The sequence below is a fragment of the Oculina patagonica genome, chromosome 5 (genome assembly GCF_052425735.1).
Source record: "Oculina patagonica isolate OP01 chromosome 5, crgOcupat, whole genome shotgun sequence".
Lineage (NCBI taxonomy): Eukaryota > Metazoa > Cnidaria > Anthozoa > Scleractinia > Oculinidae > Oculina > Oculina patagonica.
This window is the reverse complement of record NC_135762.1, coordinates 19765800-19791646: the sequence shown is the minus strand read 5'-3', so window position 1 is coordinate 19791646 and position 25847 is coordinate 19765800. Positions and strand designations below refer to the sequence as shown.

At 38.0% G+C, this 25847-nt stretch overlaps 1 protein-coding gene across 1 annotated transcript in view; it reads right to left on the bottom strand.

The window, feature by feature from the left end:
- LOC144655041 (C2 domain-containing protein 3-like) overlaps positions 1-25847 on the bottom strand; it is a 68204-nt gene that overhangs the window by 11147 nt on the left and 31210 nt on the right. Inside the window, exons 10-32 of the mRNA XM_078515261.1 lie at positions 24966-25061; positions 24395-24584; positions 23526-23715; positions 22966-23082; positions 22754-22800; positions 22562-22680; positions 21837-22031; positions 20621-21085; positions 20304-20408; positions 20010-20096; positions 19181-19285; positions 18745-18830; positions 17966-18015; positions 13098-13241; positions 12025-12266; positions 11385-11660; positions 10507-10772; positions 9559-9692; positions 8688-9113; positions 8331-8523; positions 8034-8139; positions 5041-5291; positions 739-880 (exon numbers count right to left, since the gene is read on the bottom strand). Of these exons, the coding sequence (XP_078371387.1) occupies positions 739-880; positions 5041-5291; positions 8034-8139; positions 8331-8523; positions 8688-9113; positions 9559-9692; positions 10507-10772; positions 11385-11660; positions 12025-12266; positions 13098-13241; positions 17966-18015; positions 18745-18830; positions 19181-19285; positions 20010-20096; positions 20304-20408; positions 20621-21085; positions 21837-22031; positions 22562-22680; positions 22754-22800; positions 22966-23082; positions 23526-23715; positions 24395-24584; positions 24966-25061 (4032 nt within the window). The remainder of the gene's footprint in view (positions 1-738; positions 881-5040; positions 5292-8033; positions 8140-8330; positions 8524-8687; positions 9114-9558; positions 9693-10506; positions 10773-11384; positions 11661-12024; positions 12267-13097; positions 13242-17965; positions 18016-18744; positions 18831-19180; positions 19286-20009; positions 20097-20303; positions 20409-20620; positions 21086-21836; positions 22032-22561; positions 22681-22753; positions 22801-22965; positions 23083-23525; positions 23716-24394; positions 24585-24965; positions 25062-25847) is intronic.

Sequence of the window (25847 nt, the reverse complement as noted above, 5' to 3'; positions counted from 1 at the left end):
AGAAGACGATCCATATGATTCAGGGCTTACGTCCCCTTTAGGGATCGAATAGGATTTTTGTTGTGGTCGAAGTTAGAAGTTTTTTCTGTGAACACAATTTCGTATCATTCTTGGAGCTGGAGTTGGACAGTATAAATTCGTATTTTGTTTGATCCTCTGTTAATTTTCAGCTATCCTGATTATATTCCTGTTATTGTAATGATAGTTTTCCACCGTGTGTTATGAGAGCAAGTTTATCAATAAATCAAATGTGATCATCATGGCACTTGGTTGAAGCGGCGTTCTTCTAACTCGCAACCCCACTGGAGCTAGGAAAAGCGACAATATGAAACATTTAAAATAATCTTCATTCAGTTGTTAGAATGAGATTGAGCATGAGTACAACTCTCCAAACCTAGTGGTTATGCTTTCAACTTTTACATTTCACATTAATCTTGTACCAATAGTGATCTCCTATTCAACTGGTCAGCAACAGGGAGGAGTGCGTGCTCTGGGAATGTAACCGGATTAAAATTCTAAAGTCATACTCGTAATTGATCTCATGCTCATACTCAGAATTGAAAATTCCTATTGGCAGGGCTGGACTGCCAGAGATTGGAGGGTTGGGGAAGAGTCTGGCTGCATAAAACTTCATTGGGTAGCCCTCAGGGTTTTCACCTCAGATGATAAGCAAACTTACTTTGAGGGGCAGACAATGAGGTTATAATTTTCCTTATTATTAAAAAACATGCTTCACACCTGTGATTTGAGTGAAGTATAACTGATCCTTTCCAGTTTCTGATACTGCCATGAAGGGCTACATGAAGACGTAACAACTGGTGTACATGCCGCAGGTATGGAGGCAAGTGTTTGGTAAGAGACATACACATTAGGCATTAATCTGCAGAAACACAAATAAGAATTCATATCATTTGGTGTAAGAAAACTACTCTTTGCTGGGAAAAATATGCAACTTTCATTTTCAACTTCAATAAGATATGGAATAATTTTAGCATTCTGAAATGTCCCAAGAGAGCATGCTGTGCAGAATAAAACCTTAAAGCAAATAGTGCTTAAAAATGTATTAAACGTTGAAAGTACAAAGTTACTCAAAGATTTTCTTAGAATGCCAAAAATTACCTACTCAGAGATCACTTGTAGCATATTTACAATGATTTTCAAATTATCACTGTGAATGTGAAGTATTCAGAGTGATCAGTTTTGCAAATTGTTTTTTTGATTTCAGCCCCCCCCCCCTCCAAAAAAATAAAAATAACAAATAACAAATTCAGGAAGTCTAAGGTTGGACTTGTTAATTGAGCACCCTTTGCAGAGAAGGATTTCGGTGTATCAAAGATCCCAATTGAATGCACCCTGTTGAAGCCACAAATGTAATAATTGACCACAAATGTAATAACGCCCTCAAGTGTAATAAGAGTGTGACCACAAATGTAATAACGCCCTCAAGTGTAATAAGGGTCTGACCACAAATGTAATAACACCCTCAAGTGTAATAAGGGTTTGACCACAAATGTAATAACGCCCTCTAGTATGGTAAGGGTTTGATCACAAATGTAACAATCCTTTCAAATGTAATGGGTTACAGGTATGTTGAAGCCTCAAATGTAATAAATGTCCCTAAATGTAATAAAGGTCCTAAGTGTAATAACTTTTGGTCCTAAATGTAATAAAGGTCCTAAGTGTAATAAATTTTGGTCCTAAATGTAATAAAGGTCTTAAGTGTAATAACTTTTGGTCCTAAATGTAATAAAGGTCCTAAGTGTAAAAACTTTTTGTCCTAAATGTAATAAATCGAAATAAAGGCGCTAAGTGTAACAACTTTCGGCCCTAAATAAAATAAAGGTCTTCAGTGTAATAATAAGGTTCGGCTAAACATGAAATCATGCACGGTGCTTTTCTATATAAAAGCAAGGAGTTAAAAATGTATCTTAGGGATCCAGATTATGATGTACTTTAACAACCAGTTACCGCTTGCCTTAAAGAATGTGCCAAAATCTATTTTATTTTGCATGTCTTATTGGACATGGGCCAACGGAAACAGACGCTTATAGGTAACAACAGAAGTAGTTTACTCAAAATCCTCAATAGTGCAGAATGAAGTATTGTGATGGTTGTTTGGGCTTGTAGCCCGCTAAAACACTTAGCCCCTTACGCCCTAAGGCTAAAGGTGTAAAGTTTCAATAGTCAATTAATTAATTAATTTATTTATTTATTTAAAATATCAATAATTATTAATTATTCGCGAGCGCGAAACACGAGTGACTGGTGACGAGCGCGAAGCGCGAGGGACCACGCGAAGGAGAAAGAAAGCGCCCATTTCCCCAAACAAGAGAGAGGCGTCAGGGTACAAGGCAGGTATAAATATGTTTCAGAAAGCAATATTCTCCCCTTGTGGAACAAAACACTTTGTGCTAAATGCATGCGCAGATGAGTCTACTTTATATACTGAGACACTTACAAACGTTGCATGTTTCTTCCTGCGGAGGGATTCCTGTAGACTCTGTGGCACTAACTTAAAACCGCAAAAAAATTAAATTAAACTTGTTTGCAAAGAAGCTGAAGACTATCACATTTACTGTTTTAACCTCAAATCAAAATCCAGTTTACAGAAAGTTAACATAACAGGGACGTGTTTAGAAAAATTTGGTTTCTTAAGCTTGACGTCGTGTGCTTGTTAATGCTGTAGAATTCTTGTAGACCTGTGCCGCCAGTAAAACTGTAGTTTAATTAAATTGAACTTGGAAGTGTCAGAGCGGTTTAAAAGAAAACAAAAGCCTAGTACGTTTGCACGAAAAGTAAAAGTATCATATCTGTTGCTTCAATAGTCTTTTTAAAATTCGAGTTAACGAAAGTTGTCATAAAGCAGGACGGTTCAAACAATCGAAAACTTCCTAAAAAATCAGGTAAAAATTTTACTCTAGTGTCCCGATCGCGTGGATAAACGTTGTCACGTGATTTAGTTGCTTGCTTCATGACAAAATCGAAATAGCATCTTACAGTACTGGAAAGAAAATAATAATAATAATAATAATAATAATAATAATAATAATAATAATCATTTGTATAGCGCCCTTTCCATACGTTCAAGGGCGCTTGACAATGTGAAAATGAAGCAAGTAAACATAAAACAGGTTTCAAACTGAATATAATACATAGAAAAGCACCGAGCATGATTTCATGTTAAGCTGGAACCTTTAATACACTACAGACCTTTATTACATTTAGGACCAAAAGTTATTACACTTAGGAACTTTATTACATTTAGGGCCAAAAGTTATTACACTTAGGACCTTTATTACATTTAGGACCAAAAGTTATTACACTTAGGACCTTTATTACATTTAGGGACATTTATTACATTTGAGGCCTCAACAAGGTATCAATTGGAAGAATTGAAACAGCTCATTTCAAATTCAAAGACCTACACTTGTGTAAGCCAATCATATTGCGTCATTTATTTTACATTATTAATTTTCTGACTTGTGGAAATTTCTCTTTTGCAAAAAACAGCGCTGCTTACTGTTTTTACTAGATGTTGTATGCAATTGAAGCCCAATGAAATAATCTAAATGTTCGGTTTCTGAGAAGGCGTTGTGTTCTATAAATTCGGTAACTTTAATTAACGGAAGTACATGGGGTTGATGCATCTCCTCTTTAGCTTTTTTTTTTCGGACGGAGTTTTGAAAAGAGAATTTACTCTTTTGTGCCAAAATATCAGACTTTCTAAGAAAATGGCGAGATCCAAGATGGTGTGGCATATGACGTCATCTGTCATCACGGCCCATAAAAAAAACATGCCATCTTGTAGAGTAAGCCAAAAACCTTCTGCTCAGCACAAAATGATTTCAACAAAAACTTGAAGAGGGGTTCCATTCACACCTCCCCCTTGTACCAGGGAGGGAAAAGGAATTTGCTCCTGCGTCTGAGGGTTAAACGTTATATACTCTATAAGTCAGTTTAACTTAAAGGATAACTTAAAATATCTTTGTCGATTAAAGAACTAGAAGAATGTGTTTTTCGTGGATTACATTTTTATTATTTGTGTATAGGTGACAGTGTGTTATATACTGTGGTCAATTAGAACTGAAGTTTCATTATTTCTTGTTTTGGAATTTACAATTCAATTATGCATGTGAAGACTAAGACCCCGACTGCAGAAAAGACTGAGACTGAGCAAACTATTAAGTGACATATGCATACAGCTAACAAGGTATCCAGGCTGAAAACAACAATTCCATGTGATCAAGGTATACAAGGAACTGTATTTTTATATGGAAGTCGGTATTTATTTTTGGACAACATGTCAAATTCATTATAAAAACAACATTTGGCACTCTATAGTGGCCTTTTTTATGTTCTCACTTGTGAGGATATCGATTTCGTCATTATCCCCTTTCCACAGTTCGAAGTACAAGCTGGCTGCCAAACGCCGGCTGCTAAATGGCCAGTAATAGATTAGTTAGATTACTGAAGCTGGTAGAAAACTTCATAGAAAACGTCACTTGAAATTCAAGGCTTTCCTTGCAAAGTGAATTCATACGAAAAAATAATCAATTCTAGCCACCTAGCTGCAACAGTTCTCATAATGTCTGTGCTTTCTAATTTGTTTTTGTCTGTAAAATAAAAAAGTAAAATACACGGCCAATTGAAGATATGAATCATATTTATTCGTGTTAAAAACAATATTTTACTAATGCTATCATCTGTAATATATTGTTTTTACCACTCAAGTTTTAAATTCATATCGCATCGCACCACTGTGTGATAAGTTGTTATTACATTTGTGGTCAGACCCTTATTACATTTGAGGGCGTTATTACATTTGTGGTCAGACCCTTATTACATTTGAGGGCGTTATTACATTTGTGGTCAGACCCTTATTACATTTGAGGGCGTTATTACATTTGTGGTCAGTTATTACATTTGTGGCTTCTACACACCCTCCAAAAAAAAGTCAGGATATGTGTTAAGTTACAAGTTCGTGAATGTACGCACCCATGGTATGCGTATCTATTTTCTAACAATTCCTTATCTAAATACCTTGCATCATTTTCTCCTGGAATAGTAGGAAGGCGAAGTGCTTTTTCAATAATCACATGTGCCATGAAAGTGTTGTCGTCAGCTTCAGTGACAGGCAGCTGTCTGTTTGCTTTGTGTTGTGTTGTTAATGGTTTAACTGATGGAGTGTGATCCTGACTGGAGATCATTGTACTGCTGTCTGCTACATGATCCTCAACAGGAGAACTAACATCAACAGACTCATCTGAGCTTAAATGCTGTTCAAACTCAAGCTAGTGAATGAATAAATACACGCGATAAAGTCATAAATAATAAAAGAATTCTAAATATTTATCATAAAATATTTAAAAAATTATTATGCACAGGGGATACAAAGTTTAGCCCAGTACTGGCAATTTTCAATGGTAATAAAAACATTTCTTCCAAGGCATCCTTTCCTTATCCTGCTGACATAACATGTACTTGTCGGAAATATAGTCAAGCCAATATAATAGCTTTCTCTTTGTTGATGATACCAAGCAAATCACAGAAAGGAAAAGGCATTAAGTTAAGATGGAATCTGCCAGTAGTTGTTGGACAAAAAAATGTACCAAAATTATTTATACCTTATTGCAAGCTTTTGTGTTACTGCATACCAAAAAAAAAATTCTAACAACATCAAACATTGAAAACCAATTTTGAAGATCCACTGAATTGGTTAAAAGACGGAGATTTTGGCTATAGCTTGTGGACTTTGAAGTTCATTTTCTCATACACTGATAAGAAATTTTTGTTGGTGTTATCACAGATAATTACTTACATTTTTACCTTTTACTAAGAGTAGGAAATAATGCAATCTGATTTAAATTATTCTGGTACTTGATTTTTGTCCAACTTAAATAAATATCACTTGACTTCCTGGTGGATGATACTTTTTTGTCAAAAAGCTAGTCTTATCATTTATTATTATTCAAAAATTACTGAAACTGATGCAAAATAATTGGAATGTTTAAGTATGTATACAAAGCAGCCACTTTGTAGTATTGTAGTAATTCCCAGAGTCAAACACACTTCCCTAATCTGTAATTACTCCTAGTTGACAGTCTTTTTATTCGACTTTTTTTTGTCAATAACATATAGATAGATAGATAGATAGATAGATAGATAGATAGATAGATAGAATAAATATTTGTAACGGTCAAGTAACCAACTCCAGTCAAGACTTGTTAGCTTTTAATGCTCTACGTTTCGGCCGTCTCGGCCTTCTTCAGGAGCGTTTAAACTGTATAACGGTAAGTGTCAACAGAAGTATTTTAAAAAAATACTTCTGTTGACACTTACCGTTATACAGTTTAAACGCTCCTGAAGAAGGCCGAGATGGCCGAAACGTAGAGCATTAAAAGCTAACAAGTCTTGACTGGAGTTGGTTACTTGACCGTTACAAATATTTATTCTTCTCAAGTATTCAAGTTTCCACGATCGCTTCTAGTGATCCTCCGTTACAGACTCTGTGGACAGCATTGTTTGCGGGACCCATCACAAGAAATTTAGATAGATAGATAGATAGATAGATAGATAGATAGATAGATAGATAGATAGATAGATAGATAGATAGATAGATAGATAGATAGATAGATAGATAGATAGATAGATAGATAGATAGATAGATAGATAGATAGATAGATAGATAGATAGATAGATAGATAGATAGATAGATAGATAGATAGATAGATAGATAGATAGATAGATAGATAGATAGATAGATAGATAGATAGATAGATAGATAGATAGATAGATAGATAGATAGATAGATAGATAGATAAAAAATAGATAATCTTTATTAAAAATGTCATAAACCACCTAGCTGGGGAAAACTCCCCCAACTAATACGGGGACATAACAAAAAAGGGTTAAAATAAAAGAAAATGCTAAAAAACTATGGCTATTTACAATACATATAGCCTGCGAACAGGCTCCCGAGTGGGGTTTTTACGCGAGCGGAAGAGCGGGGCCTGAGGGGGAGCCTGTAGACTTTGTTTGATTCCGCCCATCCGCCCACTTGTAATGGATCCTGTAACACATCTGTCAGTAGGGTAATTAGACCTAGCATAAACAGATGACAGGCCTACACAGACTACTTCGTGACTTTTGTACAAAATAAGCCGTTCGGTAAAATTGGATTTGGTCGTCCAATTTATTTTGACGCTTCAAAGTTGTTTAAAAAGGGCACTATGCTCTGTCACTTGTATTATAAGAAGGCGATTATAGGTTATAAAGTAGAGTCGAAAGACTGCCGCTCAGCAGATGTGTAGAGATGATAGATCTGCACCGTTTCCCGTTAGTACATTTTGACACCTCTGTATTAAATTTTGCTATTGCGGTTAGCCTTGGCTCATTCATATTCGCAAGATGTGTTTTAAGCTCTAAAAATGTTCGCTCTGGAAGGACACAGATCCTATTTCCGTGAATATGTTGATTATGTACTTGCATTCTATATTTGCAAGGCCGGGCCCGGCTGTTTATAGTCTTGCAATGTGTGTTGCTTTTTATCACGGATGACATATTTATTTCTGTTCACTTTAGCCAGAGACTGCGTAGCTTTATTTTGCAAAGCAATTTTAACGAGCGTTTAGTCTTTTGAGCTCGATGTTTTGGGTTTTCGCCTCTTTCCTTTGTTCGTTGTGTGACATTTGCACCACAAGATAAATGTAGGATTCATGTAGATTTATTGCATATCTAACCACACGCAAGCCGGTTGACTTTTTTGCGTGTTGTGTATGCCACTATTTTTCATCACTCACTTGTCAAAAATTAGCGTTCTGACCAATCAGATCATTATACCAGAATCTGGTATCATGGATCGGCGTTTTCAAAAGACTGTCCACAGGCTCCCGCGCCCCCGTACTCCCCCTCAGGCCCCGCTCTTCCGCTCGCTTCGCTCGCGTAAAAACCCCACTCGGGAGCCTGTTCACAGGCTACAATACATACAAATACATATATTATGAGACGGTACTGTGAAAGTACTCCAGCCTTACCTCATGGTCACTGGTATCCTCAGAGCTCATGTGAAGGGATGCTTGAACATGGAGACATGCACCAGACAGATTGCTTGCTCCAGATCTGAACAGTGGGTACAAGCCACTAGATAATAATATACGAAATGAGCTTTGTTACAATAATTATTTACAAAATACCAATTAAATTAAATGCCCTCTTGTAGGTCATAAATGAGCTAACAAGGAAGCAGGCTAACCCTTACCTAATCACACCTGAACTGTATCTCTCCTACCAAAAAAGTGTTTAAAATGCCCAACCCATGACAAAATTCTCACCTGATTTGTCTGTACTTCCTTTGCTGGCTTAGAAGCAATGATGAAACATCTACAAATGCTGATCCCAGTAATCTGTCTCTCTTCCTGGAGGTTGTTTCTCCAGCATGTCTCATGTTACTGAGCCATAACTGGATCTCTAAACACTCTTCCCTCATGTGCCAAGTAAGTGAGGGTGATGTGGGAAGTACAACATCTTTAGATATGTTTCAGCTCACAGATCAGCTTTCCATCACCAGAATCTTTCACAGATGACACTCTTGAGCATATGGGAGCTTTAGCAAAGAACAAGTTAATAGGAAATGTGACAATTTTTAACACGGCAAATATGAACTGAACTAGTGTTAAGCTCTTAATGGCCAGCCCTATATGAAATAAATGTGACCAATCTGCAGCCTGTGCACGAAATATATATATATGTACCTTTGTTGAAGAGTTTGTATCTTGCATAAGCCCTGACACTTTTATCCAGTTTCTTTCCTGACACATTAAAAGAATGCAGTTCTAAAGAAGGAATCCAAGCCTTGTTGATTTTTAAGCAAATCTTCCAGTGTTTGTGTTTGGATAGCTCCTCCCTGTCCAGCCAGTCCTCCTCGCAATCTATCCCAGGGGGTGGAGACCAGCCAACTCCTCTTGACAGGTGAATGACATGGTCCCTATCCTCTGCTTCAGAGAAACTGATGCCCAGTTCCAAACCCCCAACAATCTTGTCAACATCATCACTATGAATTGCGCCAAGCATGTCACTTTCATTAGGCAAGTATATGGGGAACCATCCTTTGACTCCTGTGTAACAAATCTACTGTGAGCATTTCTAACCATCAAGACTATCATAAAATCCTGTTGATCAGCCCTGCATGAGCTTAGACAATAATTATTTGTTAAGGGAGTTTGAGGTGACTTATATAATTCTGTAGCTGGGAGGTATTTTTACTGTATATCCAGGTGACCCTTCACTAAACAGGGCTGGTTCACCCAGACTAGTCTAAAATTGAGTTTACCGTAATTTATTTAGTAGAGATCAAAAAATATCCTGTTCTTAATAGTTTGTATTTTTGAAGAAAATAGTCCTGTTTTGACATTGTGTTGCTGACTGCTTAATACTTTAAGATACATTTTATCAAAGTAAATTAACAGCTGACTTAACACAGTCAAAAGTTATCCACAAGTCATAGTAAAGAATATGTTTTGAATGACAGAGAACAGTTCTTAGATTTTAGAGTAAACCAACCTGTTTTATGAGCAAGAAGCTTAATAAGTGGTACTCTTCCCACACCAAGCAGAACATCCTTCTGCCTTCCAGACTTGACCTCTGTGCCTGACCTTATCACCTGGTCCCCACTCATGCCTCTTGACATTTGATGCCTGGTAAGACATAAAAACACTTATAAGTTCATACAATCAACATATTCCTTGTGTGTAGTAAATAATAAAGATGGTAAATTTTGAGCTTGGTGATAAATAATAAAGATTTTTCAACAATGACACGAGCATGGGACAAAGAAAAAATTCAGAATTTTTCTTTGTCCCATGCTCATGTCATTGTTGAAAAATCTTTATTATTTATCACTGAGCTCAAAATTTACCATCTTTATTATTTACTACACACTTGATGAATTCAACATTGCTGATCTTGGCAGTACACAGGATGCATGTCACATATCAACCTAGTAAATGGCCCAGCTCACAATGAGTCTCTCGTAGCTCAGTTGGTTAGAGCGCCCAACCGATATCTGGGAGGCCATGGGTTCGATTCTCGTCGGCGACTCAGAATTTTTCTTTGTCCCATGCTCATGTCATTGTTGAAAAATCTTTCTCATTAACATTATTCCTTGTTTCAGTGGATTTGATATCTAATGCTAAGTGTAGAAAGTGTCATATCCATTCCCATGAAGTAAATACCCAGCGGCTCACTGAGCTGGCGATTAATGGTGGTTCCTTGGACTCATAATATGAAGCAACTAAGAGTATTGCCTACTCCTCCTATGCTAGTTCACTGCAGGTCATTGATTCCTCCCAATGTATTTGTCTGGTTTTCTAAAATTTAATTGGGTTACATGTCTTTGAACTTCTAGATCCTAAGCCTCTAAGGCGGGTACTGAACCTTCCAAAATAAACTACCATAATGTTGATATTCATGTAGCATAATAACACCCTGTTTATTTAATCATCAACTTACCAAACTTCAAATATCATGTCGGATTCTTCCAGTTGTTCTGCTAGACTCAGATTTCTCTTAATACCACTCACACCAGATGGTATCACTACTGGTAACAATATGTCTGCATTGTATGAAAACTCAGGGCTGAACGTCCGTGCCACAGTCCTCGTCACATGCTTGTGTTTCTTTCCCAGTGGGAACTGGATCACTATGTATGTGTTGACACCAACCTCAGCAGGATATGAGAGGCTGGAGTTGGATTTGGCATGAAAAAGTGCTGCTGCCTAGAAATCAAAACAAAAATGTTATTGGCTATCTTGGAGTTTTATATAAGAACGTATTTGGTTCAAGGTGATGACGTACCATAACGAACAAGCTATTGTAGAAAAGTCCATGTGGCTAAGGAATTCTTCTCACATCCTTCAGACTGAACAGCGAAGCTAGTACATTATGTTTAATCATATGAACCGTGTTGAGCTTGATTTGTCTTGAAGGTTGAGAAAAACATGCCAAGATATTAACTTTAGCACATGAAGAGCTTAAAAATGAACAGCTAATGAGAGGAGACTGGAGGCTTTTCCCCTGACACTATCACAATCTGAATAGCTATTGACAAATGCAAGATTATTTCACAAGGAACAATGTATAACTTACATAGCAACCATAAGGCTGGGGAAGGGATAACAGATATCCATGCCAGTGTTTTACAATAAGCTGTATGGATATCACCAGTGTCGACAAGGCAGCAAAAATCAGCTTAATGTGTGGGAAGTTTGAATATATATTTGTGAAGTATGGATTGTATTCAAGCAGAAAGTCGAGAAAGAAGACCATCATTATTTTTTCAAAAGCCATTTTTTGTCTCCAGCTTTTGGCGACAAAACCAGACACCTCACCTTGAGTCCACAAGCTTGGAACACTTCAAGTGATAAACACACATGATTATCGTCTTCTTTTTGTACTGTGTGTCCTCCTAGTGGTTGCCCTGTTTTCACTTGCTGATACTTAACAGTGACATCAAGCAGACCAGTGTCTTGCACTTTCTCCTGCCGCATGCCATCCATCTCATCTCCAGCAAGGACATTCAGTGGCAAGGAGAATGTCTGCATATTAGCTTCACCTTGTTTCTGCATGGTTACCATTGCACACAGCTTTGCAAGCGGCAGACTTGCCTGGATGTGAAAATAAATGTTACATTGTTAAACTGAAACATGAAAGTTACTAATTTAAGGCTCAAAAAACACTTCATGTTGGAAACTTGCAAGATGTGTATTCTAAGTCATTTGAAATGTATGCATGGAAGTGTTACAAGACTAAGAAAAGTAGTTACAACAGTGGTTTTGATGGAATCCTATTCATAAGAATTGCCTGGAGATTTAGCTTTTTTGAAAGAAGTTGCAATGCAATGTGAATAATATACACTGTTTACCATGTAATATTTTCACTACTTGATAAAGAGGCCCTGAAAGTGCAAGCAAAGGCTCGACTGATTTAATTTGAGTGGTGAGACGGTTTTTTTTTTCTAATAAATTCTACCTTAGCCACCATTTGGTCTCTGATATTTGGATAGTAGTATCTCCTCCACAGTTCAAAAGGAACTCCACCTGACCCTGGGATGGAAGGAGCAGCCACCCATGAACCAGTGAATGCTGCCAGTAAGTGTTTCTGAACTGGAAATCCTTGAGGAAGCTTGAATGTGTGTCTTGCCACATCATGAAATACTGGCTCAGGCACACATAGAGTGGTAGGGGTACGATGAGGCTGAAGGTTCGGAATTCCTTGTAAAATAAAGCAGAATGATTCAGTACGGATAACAAAAATTTCTAAATTATTTTTTAGTTTAAAACTGTGTTTAAAAACTGGATCAGGGTATACAAACTGTATGTAAGGTGGTGAGCGGACAAGGGTTGGTATAATGGAAACAAAGTAGGGGAATTGCTCATGAGCAAACACCTAAGCAAACATATTTAAATAGGACAAATTTAAGTATGAATTAACTAAAAGGTATGAATTGAACATGTAGGTAATTAATGCTGCTTTGTATGGCCGTGATTCCTTGAACCCAGTTTATAAAAAGGTGGATAACGCTATCCATAAGATACATCACCATCAACTGGATAAATGTAACAAAACAAACTATGCTATCTGCTGGGTAGTGATTTATCTAGTGAATATCATTATCCAGCCTTTGAACAACTGGCTCTGGATTGTACATGTAATTTTAAGTACATGCAAAATTATTGCCAATACTCCTGTGCATTGCAATAAACAATGTTACAAAGATGTTTTAAAACTTTTTAATCCAATTCCTGTGAAATCCAACTTACATACATATCAGTACAGAAAAAAAGATACTGTTGCAATCTGTAATCTTACCTGGCAAAAAGAATAAAGCCTAGAAAGTGGACCAAGCAAATCTATTTTATTTGTTATCACTCTTAAGAAGGATTGTTGGTAGTCATGCAGTCAGAAGACTGCTGGTCATTCATTTGCCAATATACCATTACACTCAGATCACTATTGGAAATTTTGATTTAAAAAAAACATTACTGCATTTTTTTCAAGGAAACATCAAAACCTCTCCAGTCAGAAAATTTGCAAATGCTTACTTTCACTTGTTTCATAATCAGATTCCAGGTGTCTTTGGAAAGGAAAGTGATACTGAACAAAGCAGTCAGTTTCACCCCAGAGAGTGTTGCCAAACACTGACAGACCTCTGATGTCCTCAACCACAATCTCAAACTGGTGTTCAACTATAAAGTCAAAAAATGAAATACATTAACAATAAATACTGTAACAATATATTATGTTAACATAGAAACCTGCAGATCCCTTGACCTGAAGTGTTACTATGTGTATGTTGGTCTGGTGTACATAATAATGTATGACCATGAATAGAAAACAAAGGTCCAAATTGTACCAAGGGTAAAATTGAACCACATCATATACATAAACAACAGCCTCCATTTGGTTTGAAACTACAGGGTGTATGCACTGATATTTGTCTGTGGACTTTATCTGTTCTGAGAAGCAAACAGTTTTCCTGAGAGTGAAGCTCAAGGAAAACTTTGATCTTCAAGGAACAGATATTGTCCAAGGACAAATACCAGTGCACAATTTTTAAATCAATGAAGGAGGACTATAATGTATATATATTGTGTTTATTATCCTTCAAATATTTTTACATTTAGGAAGACTTTTTCTCAAAGCTTTTAAATGTCACAGCGGCCGCATGACCAACACAGGTCTTTCACATCTTCTGTGCACCCAGGCCAATAGAATGTTTCCTTAACTTTTCCAACGTCTTATTGACACCTAAGTGCCCTGCAGTTTCCTCAGTGTGGAGCTCCTGGAGCACATCATTTCTGAGACTGGAAGGCATAACATGCTGTCAACACACCTCATCTCCCGTTCAGATTCCCACTGCCGGGGAAGGACATTGTTTCGTAGGGACAGACGGTCCCATTGACCAAAGTAAGTCTTCATGGATTTGTTCTCGGTTGAAACATCCTTCCATGCTGGACGAGAGGGATAGGACTCCTTCCATGCGACTATATATCCTAGGTCATCATTGGCAACTTGGCTAGCATGCAAGTCACTTCTGCTACCGGTAACAACGAAGGCCTTCTTGGGTTTAAAAATTTCGCTTGGGAACTGTTGGCTTTCAGGTGAAGGTTTTGGACCCGGCTGAGTAGTTTCTCTCACTCTTGATCAGTGATTTGCTGTGGAACGCAATCACCTTCTCCTCTTCCCCTTGGATTTGGGATTATACTATGCCAAGGCCAGTGTTGCTTGCATCTGTGTCCAAGATAAACAAGCCATCAAGTGTGGAGAAGGCCAAAATGGGAGCTGTTGTTAGCAGGGATTTTAGCTGACAAAACCTGTCTTTGCATTCATTGGTCCATCAGCCTGTAAAGAGGTCTGGCGATGTCAGCAAAGCCACGAACAAAGCGCCTGTGATAAGAGCAAAGACCCAGAAAGCTTTTAACATCCTTTGCTATTCATTGGTTAGGCCAAGTACATACTTGGTCTTCTTGGGGTCGGTAGATATGCCATGATTACTCACCACATGCCAAGAAAAGGTACCGATTGCTGGAGAAGAATGCACTTCTTAGGGCTTAATTTGAGACCAGCATCACGAAGCCGCTGTAATACAGTGCAGAGCCTTTGAATCGCTTCTCCAAACTCGCGGCCATGGACTATGATGTCATCTAAGTTAATAAGGCACACCTCCCAAGGAAGCCCATACAACACCTTTTCCATGAGCCGCTTGAAAGTTGCAGGGGCATTGCAGAGACCAAAACTCATGACCATGAACTGGTGTAGGCCGTTTCCAGTTGTGAAGGCAGTTTTTGGCTTGTCAGCCTCGTCCATTGCCACCTGCCAGTAACTGCTACAGAGGTCTAGAGTGGAAAACCACTTTCAACCTGCCAGTGCATCTAAGCAATCATCAATCCGCAGAAGACGGTAGCTGTCCTTAATTGTCACATCATTAAGTTTATGGTAATCGACGCAGAAACAGGTGGACCAATCTTTCTTCTTCACTTATAGGATGGGTGACTCCCAGGGAATTGAGGAAGGCTCGATCACTTTCTTCTGAAGCATTTCCTTGGTAAGGGTATCAGCTTCAGCTCTTTTGTGTAGAGAGAGATGTCCCGCTGGCTGACGGATGGGCTGTGAAGATCCAGTGTTGATCGTATGCGTTACTAAGCTGGTATGGCCAAGATCGTCAGAGGAAACTGCAAATATATCAGCAAACTTGGTAAACAATTCTACAAGTTGTGAGCGCTCGTCAGGGCCTAGAAGACTAGAGCTGCGTTCAAACAAGTCTGAGAGGTGCTCAGGGACAGAAGGCCTACATGTATCACTGTCTGGCTCTACAGCAGCTGTCATGCTACCACCCTCCTTGGGTACTTGGCAAAGAGCCACGGTGTTTTGCCCGATGTGGGAAGGTTTAACAAGTTCAACAGGTTCAGACATGGCTGCCACGGTGTCCTCGTATAATGTACCAGGATAATCTGTGGGGTTGAGCACTCTTAAAGGAATAATGTCAGATGCTGCATCTACCAGGCTTCTAGCTAGCATCAGGTGGTTGACTTCCAGCAGTCTGGCCGTAGGTTCCAGTGGTCCAGGGTAGGGGCAGTCAGACCCAACTATTTTGCCAGCTACCAAAGCTTCGCTCCTAGGAGGGACAACTGTTGTGCAGTCAACGGACACTTGAAAGCAGCTGGGGAAGAGTGGTTGATCTTTCTTGGCCTCACTGCCATCTCCAAACTGTAGCTCCTAGCAGCCATCTTTAAGCACCAATTGGCAGTCATATTCACAAAGGAAATCTAAACCAAGGATCCTCTCTGGGTCGATCTCTGCTACCCACATCATACAGTGGAATTCTTGGTCACCTAGTCTGAGTGTCATGTTTCCACGTCCCAGGAAGGTCGAGGAGCATCCATCAGCCAATTTCATAGTTTCAAGAATGTACTGGAGCTGTCTTGGTGTTGATTCTCGATGGAAGGAGATGGCCTTCCACGTTTGGGACTTGAGAATGGTGATGTTTGCTCCTGTGTCCACTAAAAACTTGACTGGCATTCCATTCACGAACCTACTAACATACAGGCTGTCTTTGTCAGCACCCACAGCATCTGTTTTGATTGACAGTAAGGTGGGCCTTAGTGTTGATTAGTCTGTCAGGCTCTAGCCCAGTGTCTTGTTTCCCGGACATTCCTGTGACTGTTGAAAAGTTAGCCTCCCCGATGGTGTACGCAACCCATCCCTGAGTTGTGTAGGGCAGTAGCATTGAATGTGCCCCTGGGCACCACAAGGCCAACACTCTGGTGAATTCCAGGTCCTTTGCCAACTATGTTGCAACAAATCGGAGGTACCTCGTGGTTGCTGAACCAGGCCTTTGACCAGTGTTTTAAGCTCGTCAGTTCCTGCTTGAGTTGAGTCTTCTGATGTTGGGCGCTGCCTAGTTACCACTTTGTTATTTTTTCGTTCCACTTCCACGTTGTTTCTCAGCAGAGAAAAATGCCTCAACTTCAACGACAGCATCCAACACCTCTGTGAGAGTGGTTGCCTTCGCTCGATGGACCTTCCAACGAAGTTCTTGGTCTGTCAATGACTCAATGAACTGGTCTTTTGCGATCGACTCTGGAAGGAAATCGGACGTCGAGATAGGCCTGTCTTGTCAACCTCTGGATTGCCTAAGCCAATTCAGGTAGGGTATCTGCAGGCTTTCGGGAATGGCTTTGTAGGGAAACCCGAAACATTTCCATTCTGTCGGATGTTCCAAATCTGCTATCAAGTGCTGCGACCAGGTCCGTGTAGCTGGTATGCTGGGTTTTGTCAAGATCGCCAAGCACTGCCTGAGTTGGGCCACTCGGACTCCCCTATACCATCCATTTATCTCGGCTACCAGCTCAAACTGGGCGTCATAATCTTCCCACGGAGTGGAACCATTGTAAAGTGAGGGACGGACACATGGTTTTTCTTTCTGCTGAGGAAGCTGTTGATAAGGGTTGGGTGAAAGAGGAGCTGGAAGTTCGCTAAAACACACCTCCTCGTGATTGCTAAACAAATTCAAAACAAAATCTTGGTCTACGGTTTTGTCGGTGCTGCGTCTTTCAGTATGTGGAGTACTACTCCCGACCGGGACAGGAGATTTTGCCATTGTCATCACATCCTTTTCAGTTGGAGATAAATCCTCGGAATTCAGGTCAATCAGCAGACCAAAATTAACCTCAACATCGTTACAGTGCGCCATACTATTGGCTTGGCAAGTCCTACACCACTGCCACCAAAGTAACAGACCGAAATAAAGGACAGATCCTTCACAAAAATACACACGTGTTTTTTATTATTTTTATTCTCTCACACAACCTCTCGACAGAGATCCTAATAATAATAATCTTTAATGAGGAGACTTTTTCACACATAGGTGGTTTTCAAAAAGGACCTCAAAGTTTAAAACTAAAAACTAAAATTAACTACATTTAAGTTAAGAGGACTAAAAATAAGAATTTTATAAACACTTGAATAAAGAAATAAAAAACGTGCAGCTTAAAAATATTTACATTGCCAGAGTCTCGTATAATCTGGCTAAGAGAATTAAAATCATTAACTGCATGATAGGTGGTTCGCTGTTTTCCACAATTTTTCTTGATGCAGGGGAGTATGGTGTTGTTGTGTCACTAAAGTCAATTCATGATTTATAAGTCCATTTAGACATTACAACAGCGTGGTGATTTCGCAACAACAAATACCGGTAATGTCACAGTAGCAAAAGGAAGACAACTGAGAAAAGCAAATTAAAATATAAAGGAGAAACACATATTAATAAACTTTTTATTAACTCCCACTAGCTCAGGAGCTTAGCCAGTACAGCTGTAACACTAATAATAATTCAACTACCAGACATGGAATGTATATCTTTATTATTAAACTAAGGGTACTCATGATCCAAATAATGTACAAATCTTACCAAATTCTTGATTTCTTGACAAATGGGCATCTTCACCTTCACTTCCTACTCTGCAAGTAACATTAACAATTCAAATAATCTAACTTGACAGAAAAGAAGCAATCAGTATGCTTGACTTGCTTTCTCCAGAGACAAATAGGAATCTTCAAGCCAGAGAATATGAGTCAGAAACACAATACGCTGGGTAACTACTGCATTATCTACAGGTAAGGTATTAAGTGTTTTATATGAGTACATTTATGTAAATCAATGTACATGTCAGATCAGTCCCAAGCACCAAAAGAGAAGGATGGCTTTTCTTTAAACTTTTTGCCAACTTTGAAACTTTTGTCATGGTTAGGCAGCCAAATCTTTTTCACTTGGCAGCTTATCCACTAAATTTTCAACTAGCTTGTGCATTTCATTCTTTGTCTAGCCATTCCTGTTGATCATATAGTGTAGGTGTCTGGCTTATAGAGTGTTGAGGTAACATGAAACCAGTAATTCTGAGATAATAAAACTGATTATGCCTGTCCATTTTCAGTCTGTTTAAGGTCATTTACAAAAGAAAAACCTACAAACTGGAACAAAGTGTCCGTTGATGGTTTCAAAGTGTCTGTTGTCCGTCTTAGAGAGATGTCCGCTAGTTTAGTTATAGTAAAATGACTGAAAAACAGCAAAGACCAACACCAGCTCTGTCTGATAGGTGTCCATTAAGAGAGGGTTGACTAAACACTGAATTTTGTAACTGGATGAGGCCAGATATATTAAGATTAAATACTACTGTAATACAGTATTACCTCTGCAAATCAAGATGATGATCTGGGCGTGGCTCTATCCTAACGGGTACTTCTCCCCCACACTTCATTGACAGAATGGCTCCAATCTGATCAATACAATAAACATATATAAACAGCAAGATTGGTGACACAGTTATGACTAGGCACTAGGAACCACTGTTATTTTCCATTTTCACAGCAGAGATGGACGACAACTTACCTGAGAAAGACAAATTACCTGTCCTTGTGAGAATTCAGAAGGATTAGTTAAAGAACTTGTTAATTATTTTTAATTGTCTCTTAGCTTCTTTCAAAATATTTGAATGCACGACACATACAATAATCATGGGTAGTATAAGATACATTGATCAACTAGTTGCAGCTTGTGTTAGTTCTTGGAAAATCCAGGCCCCTCACAAATGCACTGCACTTAGCATTTCGGAAAAAATGTATTTACCTGCTCTTCTAAGCCCATTGCTAAAAGGACCCTTAGATGACCATGCTGCATGTGAGTAAATGGGTTGGTTACAGGACACCACTGATCCACTGCTACTACAGGATACTGAAACACAAACACCAAATACCAAGATCACTTTTGTGCTTGAAAGGCAACAATAATTGTTTTAGTACACTGAACAACCAAACCTTTTTTAAAAAATATCTTGTTGCACAATTTCAAAAGTTTCAAGACCCTTAAAGATGATTTCCAGTCCGTACTGCGCAATCTCCGCCTGCAATGTTTGTGAGTCTCACACACAGAAGAATGTTTACTAGCAAAAATAAAAATTCCGGGACAAAACTTACCTTTTTCTTCATTATTAACGCCAGATATCCTTGCAAAACAATTATAACGAGTAAAAGAAGCTCGACGGTATTTCAAACGGACGTTTTAGCTCATCGTGAATTCTTGAACGAAACGATCCATAATGGCGAACTAAAAAACTTCATGTACGCTATCACCGAAGTGTAACGTTTCAACGAATTCAAAACAAAAATGAAAACAAACCCTGAGTCTGCGCAGTACGGACTGGAAATCATCTTCAAAGTACATGTAGCACCTTCATGTACATGCTGTGGTTCAATTTTACCCTTGGTGCAATTTGGTGTTTTCCTTTGTTCTGGTGTATGGAAAATATAATGATAATAGCATAAAAACAAAGTACAATACCAGATTTTACTAAGGGTAAAATTGAACCACAAAATACACACTTGAAACTAGCTATTACTTGAACCCCACAGTCCCATATGTAATAACACTTCGCATTCTGATCAACACCTTGACTCACCTTTGACTTGAGTAGTGTTCTAGTGATCTTGGGGTCCCTGTATGACAAGTACAGTTGGTGCAGTGGTAGCTTGACAAGACCTAACAACTAATGATTGATCACAGAATATTACAGAATTATATGGCTTAATTAATATGTAACAAAACAGCAAAATGTCATTAAAGGTAGCAGGAAGTAACTTTCTAGACATCAACACACTAAGTCTCCAATGCACAGTAAAACTTCACTGCTTCAGATAACCTCAAAAATACTTTTCTTTAAAAAACGTCTGAATAGCAAGAAATAGAACTTCACCTTGTCTCCCTGGTCATGTGGTCCAATCCTGTTCCAAACTTCCACAACCATGAAGTTATTGCAAACTCGTTGTAGCAGAGTCGAGGAAAGTAGCACTGGGGCAACCTATATTATATGTCAATTGTACAGCATATTAAAGCACAGCAGTTGTGCATTAAAGCACATGAAACAAAAGCTTATGTTGGTAAGCAAGGATTGAATAGGACCTGTGGTCAACACCTCAGCCCCATACCACGACTCCCATATTTGGCTTCTGTGAATTTCGCATGCATTTTTTTTACCAGTAATTAATTTCTACAGCTGAAGTTGATACCAACCTGTTTAAATCCAAATGGTGGGTTCGTAGCTCCCCAACAAACCCTTGATTTAGACACCTCTTCACACCAAAACATGCGACAAACCAGGTAAAGATTGCTCTTTGTAACAAGTCCTGACACCATATCTTGGTTGCTATGGTAACCATGTTCAATAAGTCCTTTCCCTTCTGGTATCCACAGCAGATTGAACAAAGTTAAAGGATCTCTGTCATACTCAGTGGCAACATCAACCTTATTAGCGTCATGAGGTAACCGCTTGCCTGACTGGTTGACAATTTCAGTTGTCCTGTGATGTGCTACGTTAAACACCTGACCAAGATTTTTAACAACTGGATGAGCAGGTTTTGCAACTTGTATGTGGTCAGATGTCTTGGTTGGTGTTGTTGAAGTTGGAAGAGGAGGCTTCCTGTGTGGGTTTGGTTTAACATGGAGTTGCTTTCCATCCGTCATTAACTCTACTTTTACCTAAACCATAAACAAACAAACACAGGAAAGGATTGAACACATCCACCAAGATGTTGCAAAATTGCAAAGCAATTAAATTGATTACTATGAAGTCGTATGGCTTTAAATAAGTGAATGTTTATCCAGGATAACCCTTCAGTACATGCATACTGTTATCAACAGGATCCTGCTAAAAAAAATCTACTCGTTCGAAAAACAAAAAAGATATCAAGAAGCAAATTAGTAAGGTGCTAGTAATATAGTTGGAACAAAATTAAGATTAGATGACAATGACAACGTTTAATGATATTAATATATTGGATCAAGTTAAAAGCAATTTTTGGCTCATTTTTGTCAAACAGTGGTTTTTATCTAGCGTTGGAAGTGTTCAACCTTGCATCAATTTAAGTAAGAGTAAACTAAAATTAAAAATATCGGTTTAATAGGGTTTTATTGGATTAGAAAAGTAAAAAAACATCGCATAGACAACATATGATGTGAACTGTAAATTTTAATGGCGGTTTATAATTTCAATAAATTTTTTCCTCTAAAGTTTCATACAAATCCTTAAAATTTTGACGCTGCCATTTTGACAGAGTTGTCAAAGCGTGAGCCTGGGCGCCCTGCGGTCTGCATGGATTTTTTTATTAAAACAATCTTACTCATTGTTGATAAGTTCTTTATTCTCCTATGTTTTTGCTTGGCAATGTACTGATATTGTAATGAGAAAACAAGTTTTAGTCAACCTTGTGACAAGGTTGGAAAAACTTACCAGCAGTGGGCCACAGGATCCACTAGAATATTGATGATCATTTGAGCCAGCCGTGTGGTGCAGTGTTGATGAGCTCATGGATTCTTCATGTTTAGAGTGCAAATCATATTTGATTTGTAGTGACGCAGATGAGCTAAGGGTGTCAGATTGAAGAACTGTCTTCAAGGGGAATGTTGCTACTCCAACCACAACTGGCTGTAAAGACATATATAAAATAGATCTATCAATCATTATTGATCTAACACAAGAACTTTTCAACCATACAATAGCAACTAAACTGCAAGCACGCTTAAATATTATTGTCTGTTGAGGAATTAATTTAGCATTTTATGTAAAAGTTTGTGCCCTAAGTGAACTATTCTAAAATAAAGTCCCTCCATCACAGTGACGACAATCTCTGTGTAGTTATACCAATTTAACAACTACAGAAAAAGATTGATAGGTGGCCATGTGCATATGTTTCAGTTTGGAGATAACCACATCACATACATAGTTCCATAAGTATTTTCCTCTTTGAGTCTCTACAGTCGTCTGTCATATAAAACAAGTGACTTTTTATTTTAAGTGCCTCGACATTTATAAAAGATGCAATGTCTTATTCTGGTTGTTTTAAAAAATTCCGAGCCTCAGCATTAAGAATTTTCTCAGAATATGAGCAGTAGATTTTGAAAAACTGTTGCCATTCTGAAAAATAAATATACACAAGCTTTAGACAGCTTTATTACCATTCTCTGTCCAGATTCTCTAAAATAAAGTCTGAAGGTCAAAGGAAGTCTCCACCAATAGTCTATGACAGCAGAATTAAATAACACTGGAAACACTGAGCGATGGTTGAATAACAATGCTGTAGAAAAAATGGAGAAACAGCCATGTTAACTGCAGCAGTGCGATAGAACTGACCATGAAAACTTAAATGCCTGGTTCTTCTCTTTCTGTGTATGCATGATTCTCCTGTGGAGCTCCGCTAAAAACCAAATTCCAGCAAGTTTTGAATGTGCATGACACTGTCTAATTAAGGGACTGCATTACTAAAACTACTTATTTTGATTGTGCATAATGAGTAGAAGGAAAAGGCGAAATGTAAGCACAAATGGCTTGCTGAAACTAAAAGGGCTACAGGAAAACTCACCGCCATCTTGGATTTTTTTTGGAAGCAATTCTGGTCAATTCTGTTGCCATAGTGATGTCTTTGTCACGACCGTGTGCTGGTGTTGATGTAGGAAAGTTATACTCAACAAAGTATGTCCTGAGTGTAAAAAAGATAATGAAATGTAATTAAACCAAAACAAAAAATTGATGAATCTGAACTTTAAAGTCACTAAATTTTCAGCAACCTCTGTCCACCTTCATCAGAGTAAAATGCATGTTTTTGCTGCCTGGCTTGTGCCAGGTTCCAGCCCCTAAATTCATAGAAGGAGGGCAAAGACGGAAAAATATAAATTATATGGACAAGAGTTTTGACACAAAGCTCAACTTTTTATTTAACTACTGAGAAAAATAGAGTTGAGTACACTTAGTCTAGTCTAGTCCATGTACACCATACAGTTAAACTTTGATATCTGCTTTTGACTTCTGTTCAGGTAAAGTTTTCTTATTGTTACCATGATATATATCTGTAAACTCATCTCACTCAAAAGGTTTTTTCTACTGCTAGTACATTAGAAATGTGTAAGAGTAAAACCTATTTACCCTGGTTTGATGTTTTCTCCAGTGATCCCAAGACTATCTACCATAACACGTGCAGCATCAACTCTTCCCAGAGCTGTGAGTTTCTCTGGTCCAAGGTTTTCAATAAAGTCACGAGGGTTTGGACTTTGTTTCTTGCTCTTTATTGTTGATGTAAGCGAATCACTTGAATTATGACTTGGACTATGCTGATCTGCACAAAAAAAAAGTCATGAATACTATGTACCAACTGCTGATAATTTATAACAAAGACAAAAACAAAGGCTTCTTATAATAAATGTCATTACTATTATTATTTAGGTTCTGATGTCATGATAGCAATATCCTGAAGGAGTTACAGAGGAAAGAGCTATAAGTTCATGGCCCAAGTTTATTTATTTAAACCTCTTAAAATTAAGTTCCAATTGGCTCATACCAAAAAAAAATGTTAATATTAAGAAAATTTATTACAGAAATGCTATCTTATCCATAAATTGTACTTGCAGGTGATCAAGCTGTGGTGGAAGGCCGGTAGCTGGAAATTCAAGGCCTTGGAGACCCTCCCAATTGAGGCATATCATTGGCAAGATGTTTTAGTCTGTTGGGCATTTTGCAGGTGACTACATCAGAAGACATACATTTTTTACAACAACACTGGGCAAGCGAGACAGAGCACAAGGTGATGAAATCTAATTCATCTAAGGTCTGATGTAATCCATTGAAAAATTAATTAACTACTTTGATCCCTGATCAAAACAATACACTTAATATTACTTTACAACCTCTGTGGTATATGTTTGCATCCGCTTTAGAGAAGCAACAGTGCAACATATTTATTAATCAGGTGGGATTTCTAAGTTAAAAAATTAGGCAATACAGTATAAATGGAGCACCTCTCAGACCCTCAGTGGTATCATCAGTGCTACTGTGCTTAGGATCAAGGTAACCCATACTGGTCACTTCACTTAAGGCATCAGTCCTCTCAGATAGATCTACATGTTTCACAGTCTTGTCAATCCTTGTACTGTTTTTTTTAGACGTTGTCTGTGCAGAACTATGCTTGTGTCCAGCCTTGACTGATAGCTACACAGAACAATTCAAAAGACATGAAATAAAAAATTTATGAGACAACATAGGTAATTTTGAACCAACTTTGATCTTCATCTCCTGCATGTGGTTCATTAATTTACAACAAACTAACCTTACCCAATGAAAAAAAGTTGCTTTCAAAACTCATAAAACTGTACCTTGGACAAGGATTAAAAAAATTAAAACATGAGGCACTGATCCCATTGTACATTTACGACATTAAAGTAACAAGTGTGTTAAGGTACCATTTTGTATGCCATAGAAACCTAAATGGTGTTGCTTGTTGTCACGGCAAAACTTTTTCAATGAACATTTAATATGTAAATCTAAAATATGAAAAATGATTAATAATCTTTCCCCTTGCACAGGTCATACCTTGTATTTTTCTTCTTGTGAAGTATGTGTCACAGTTTCTTCATCATCGTCATCAGTGATGACTGTATTCTCTGAATCTGTATCTGATTGCACTGCCTGAAAAATGTAAACAACGAACAAACATAATCCACATAAACTGACGGCAAATGAGGATGTCAACATTACCCAACACTGACAGATTGTTCTTTTTAACATAGTGACAACAAATTAATCCTGAGGCTGAGATAAAACTGGGTATTAGACTACATGTGATTTTTTTTTCTTAAAAGAGGAGGATATTAATTTTTTCCTGGTACAAGTTCTTTAATACAACTACCATTAAGTCTCTGATAACCCCTCGCTCTATTTTATAAAGTACAATAAGCTTACTGGAAGACATGGCTGGTGAAACTACTCAAAACCAAAGAGGAAGACACTATTATTAGTATATAAATAATAATATGTAGATGAAAAACTTTAAACTCAAGTTCCACAAGAAAAGGCATGCTCTTTTAAACATCACTCAGGGGCACCCAACAGACCTTTTCGGTGAATATCTGTTCGGAAGACCTATAATCGCCTACGATTTTCGAATTAAAGTGAGATGAAAAACTGGAGATATCTTTAGCTCAAACTTTCGTGTTATGAGGAAAGTAATGCCTGTTGTTTTCGAAGAGAGAAAAAATGTCGTTTTGAGTACAAAAAAGGCCAGCTACGATTTTCGTGAAGGCAACAGCGGCTCGTAAATTCAGGTAATAATATTTTGTTCCCTGAAATTTTCTGAAGTTTGAAAGTTCAGCTAGCGTTTCCGAAAACATACACTTTTCTTAGCGTTTAAAAATAAGGCTTTAAAACGCACAAAAAGGACACTTATAATGTAAAAATGGTGTTCCGACTCCTATA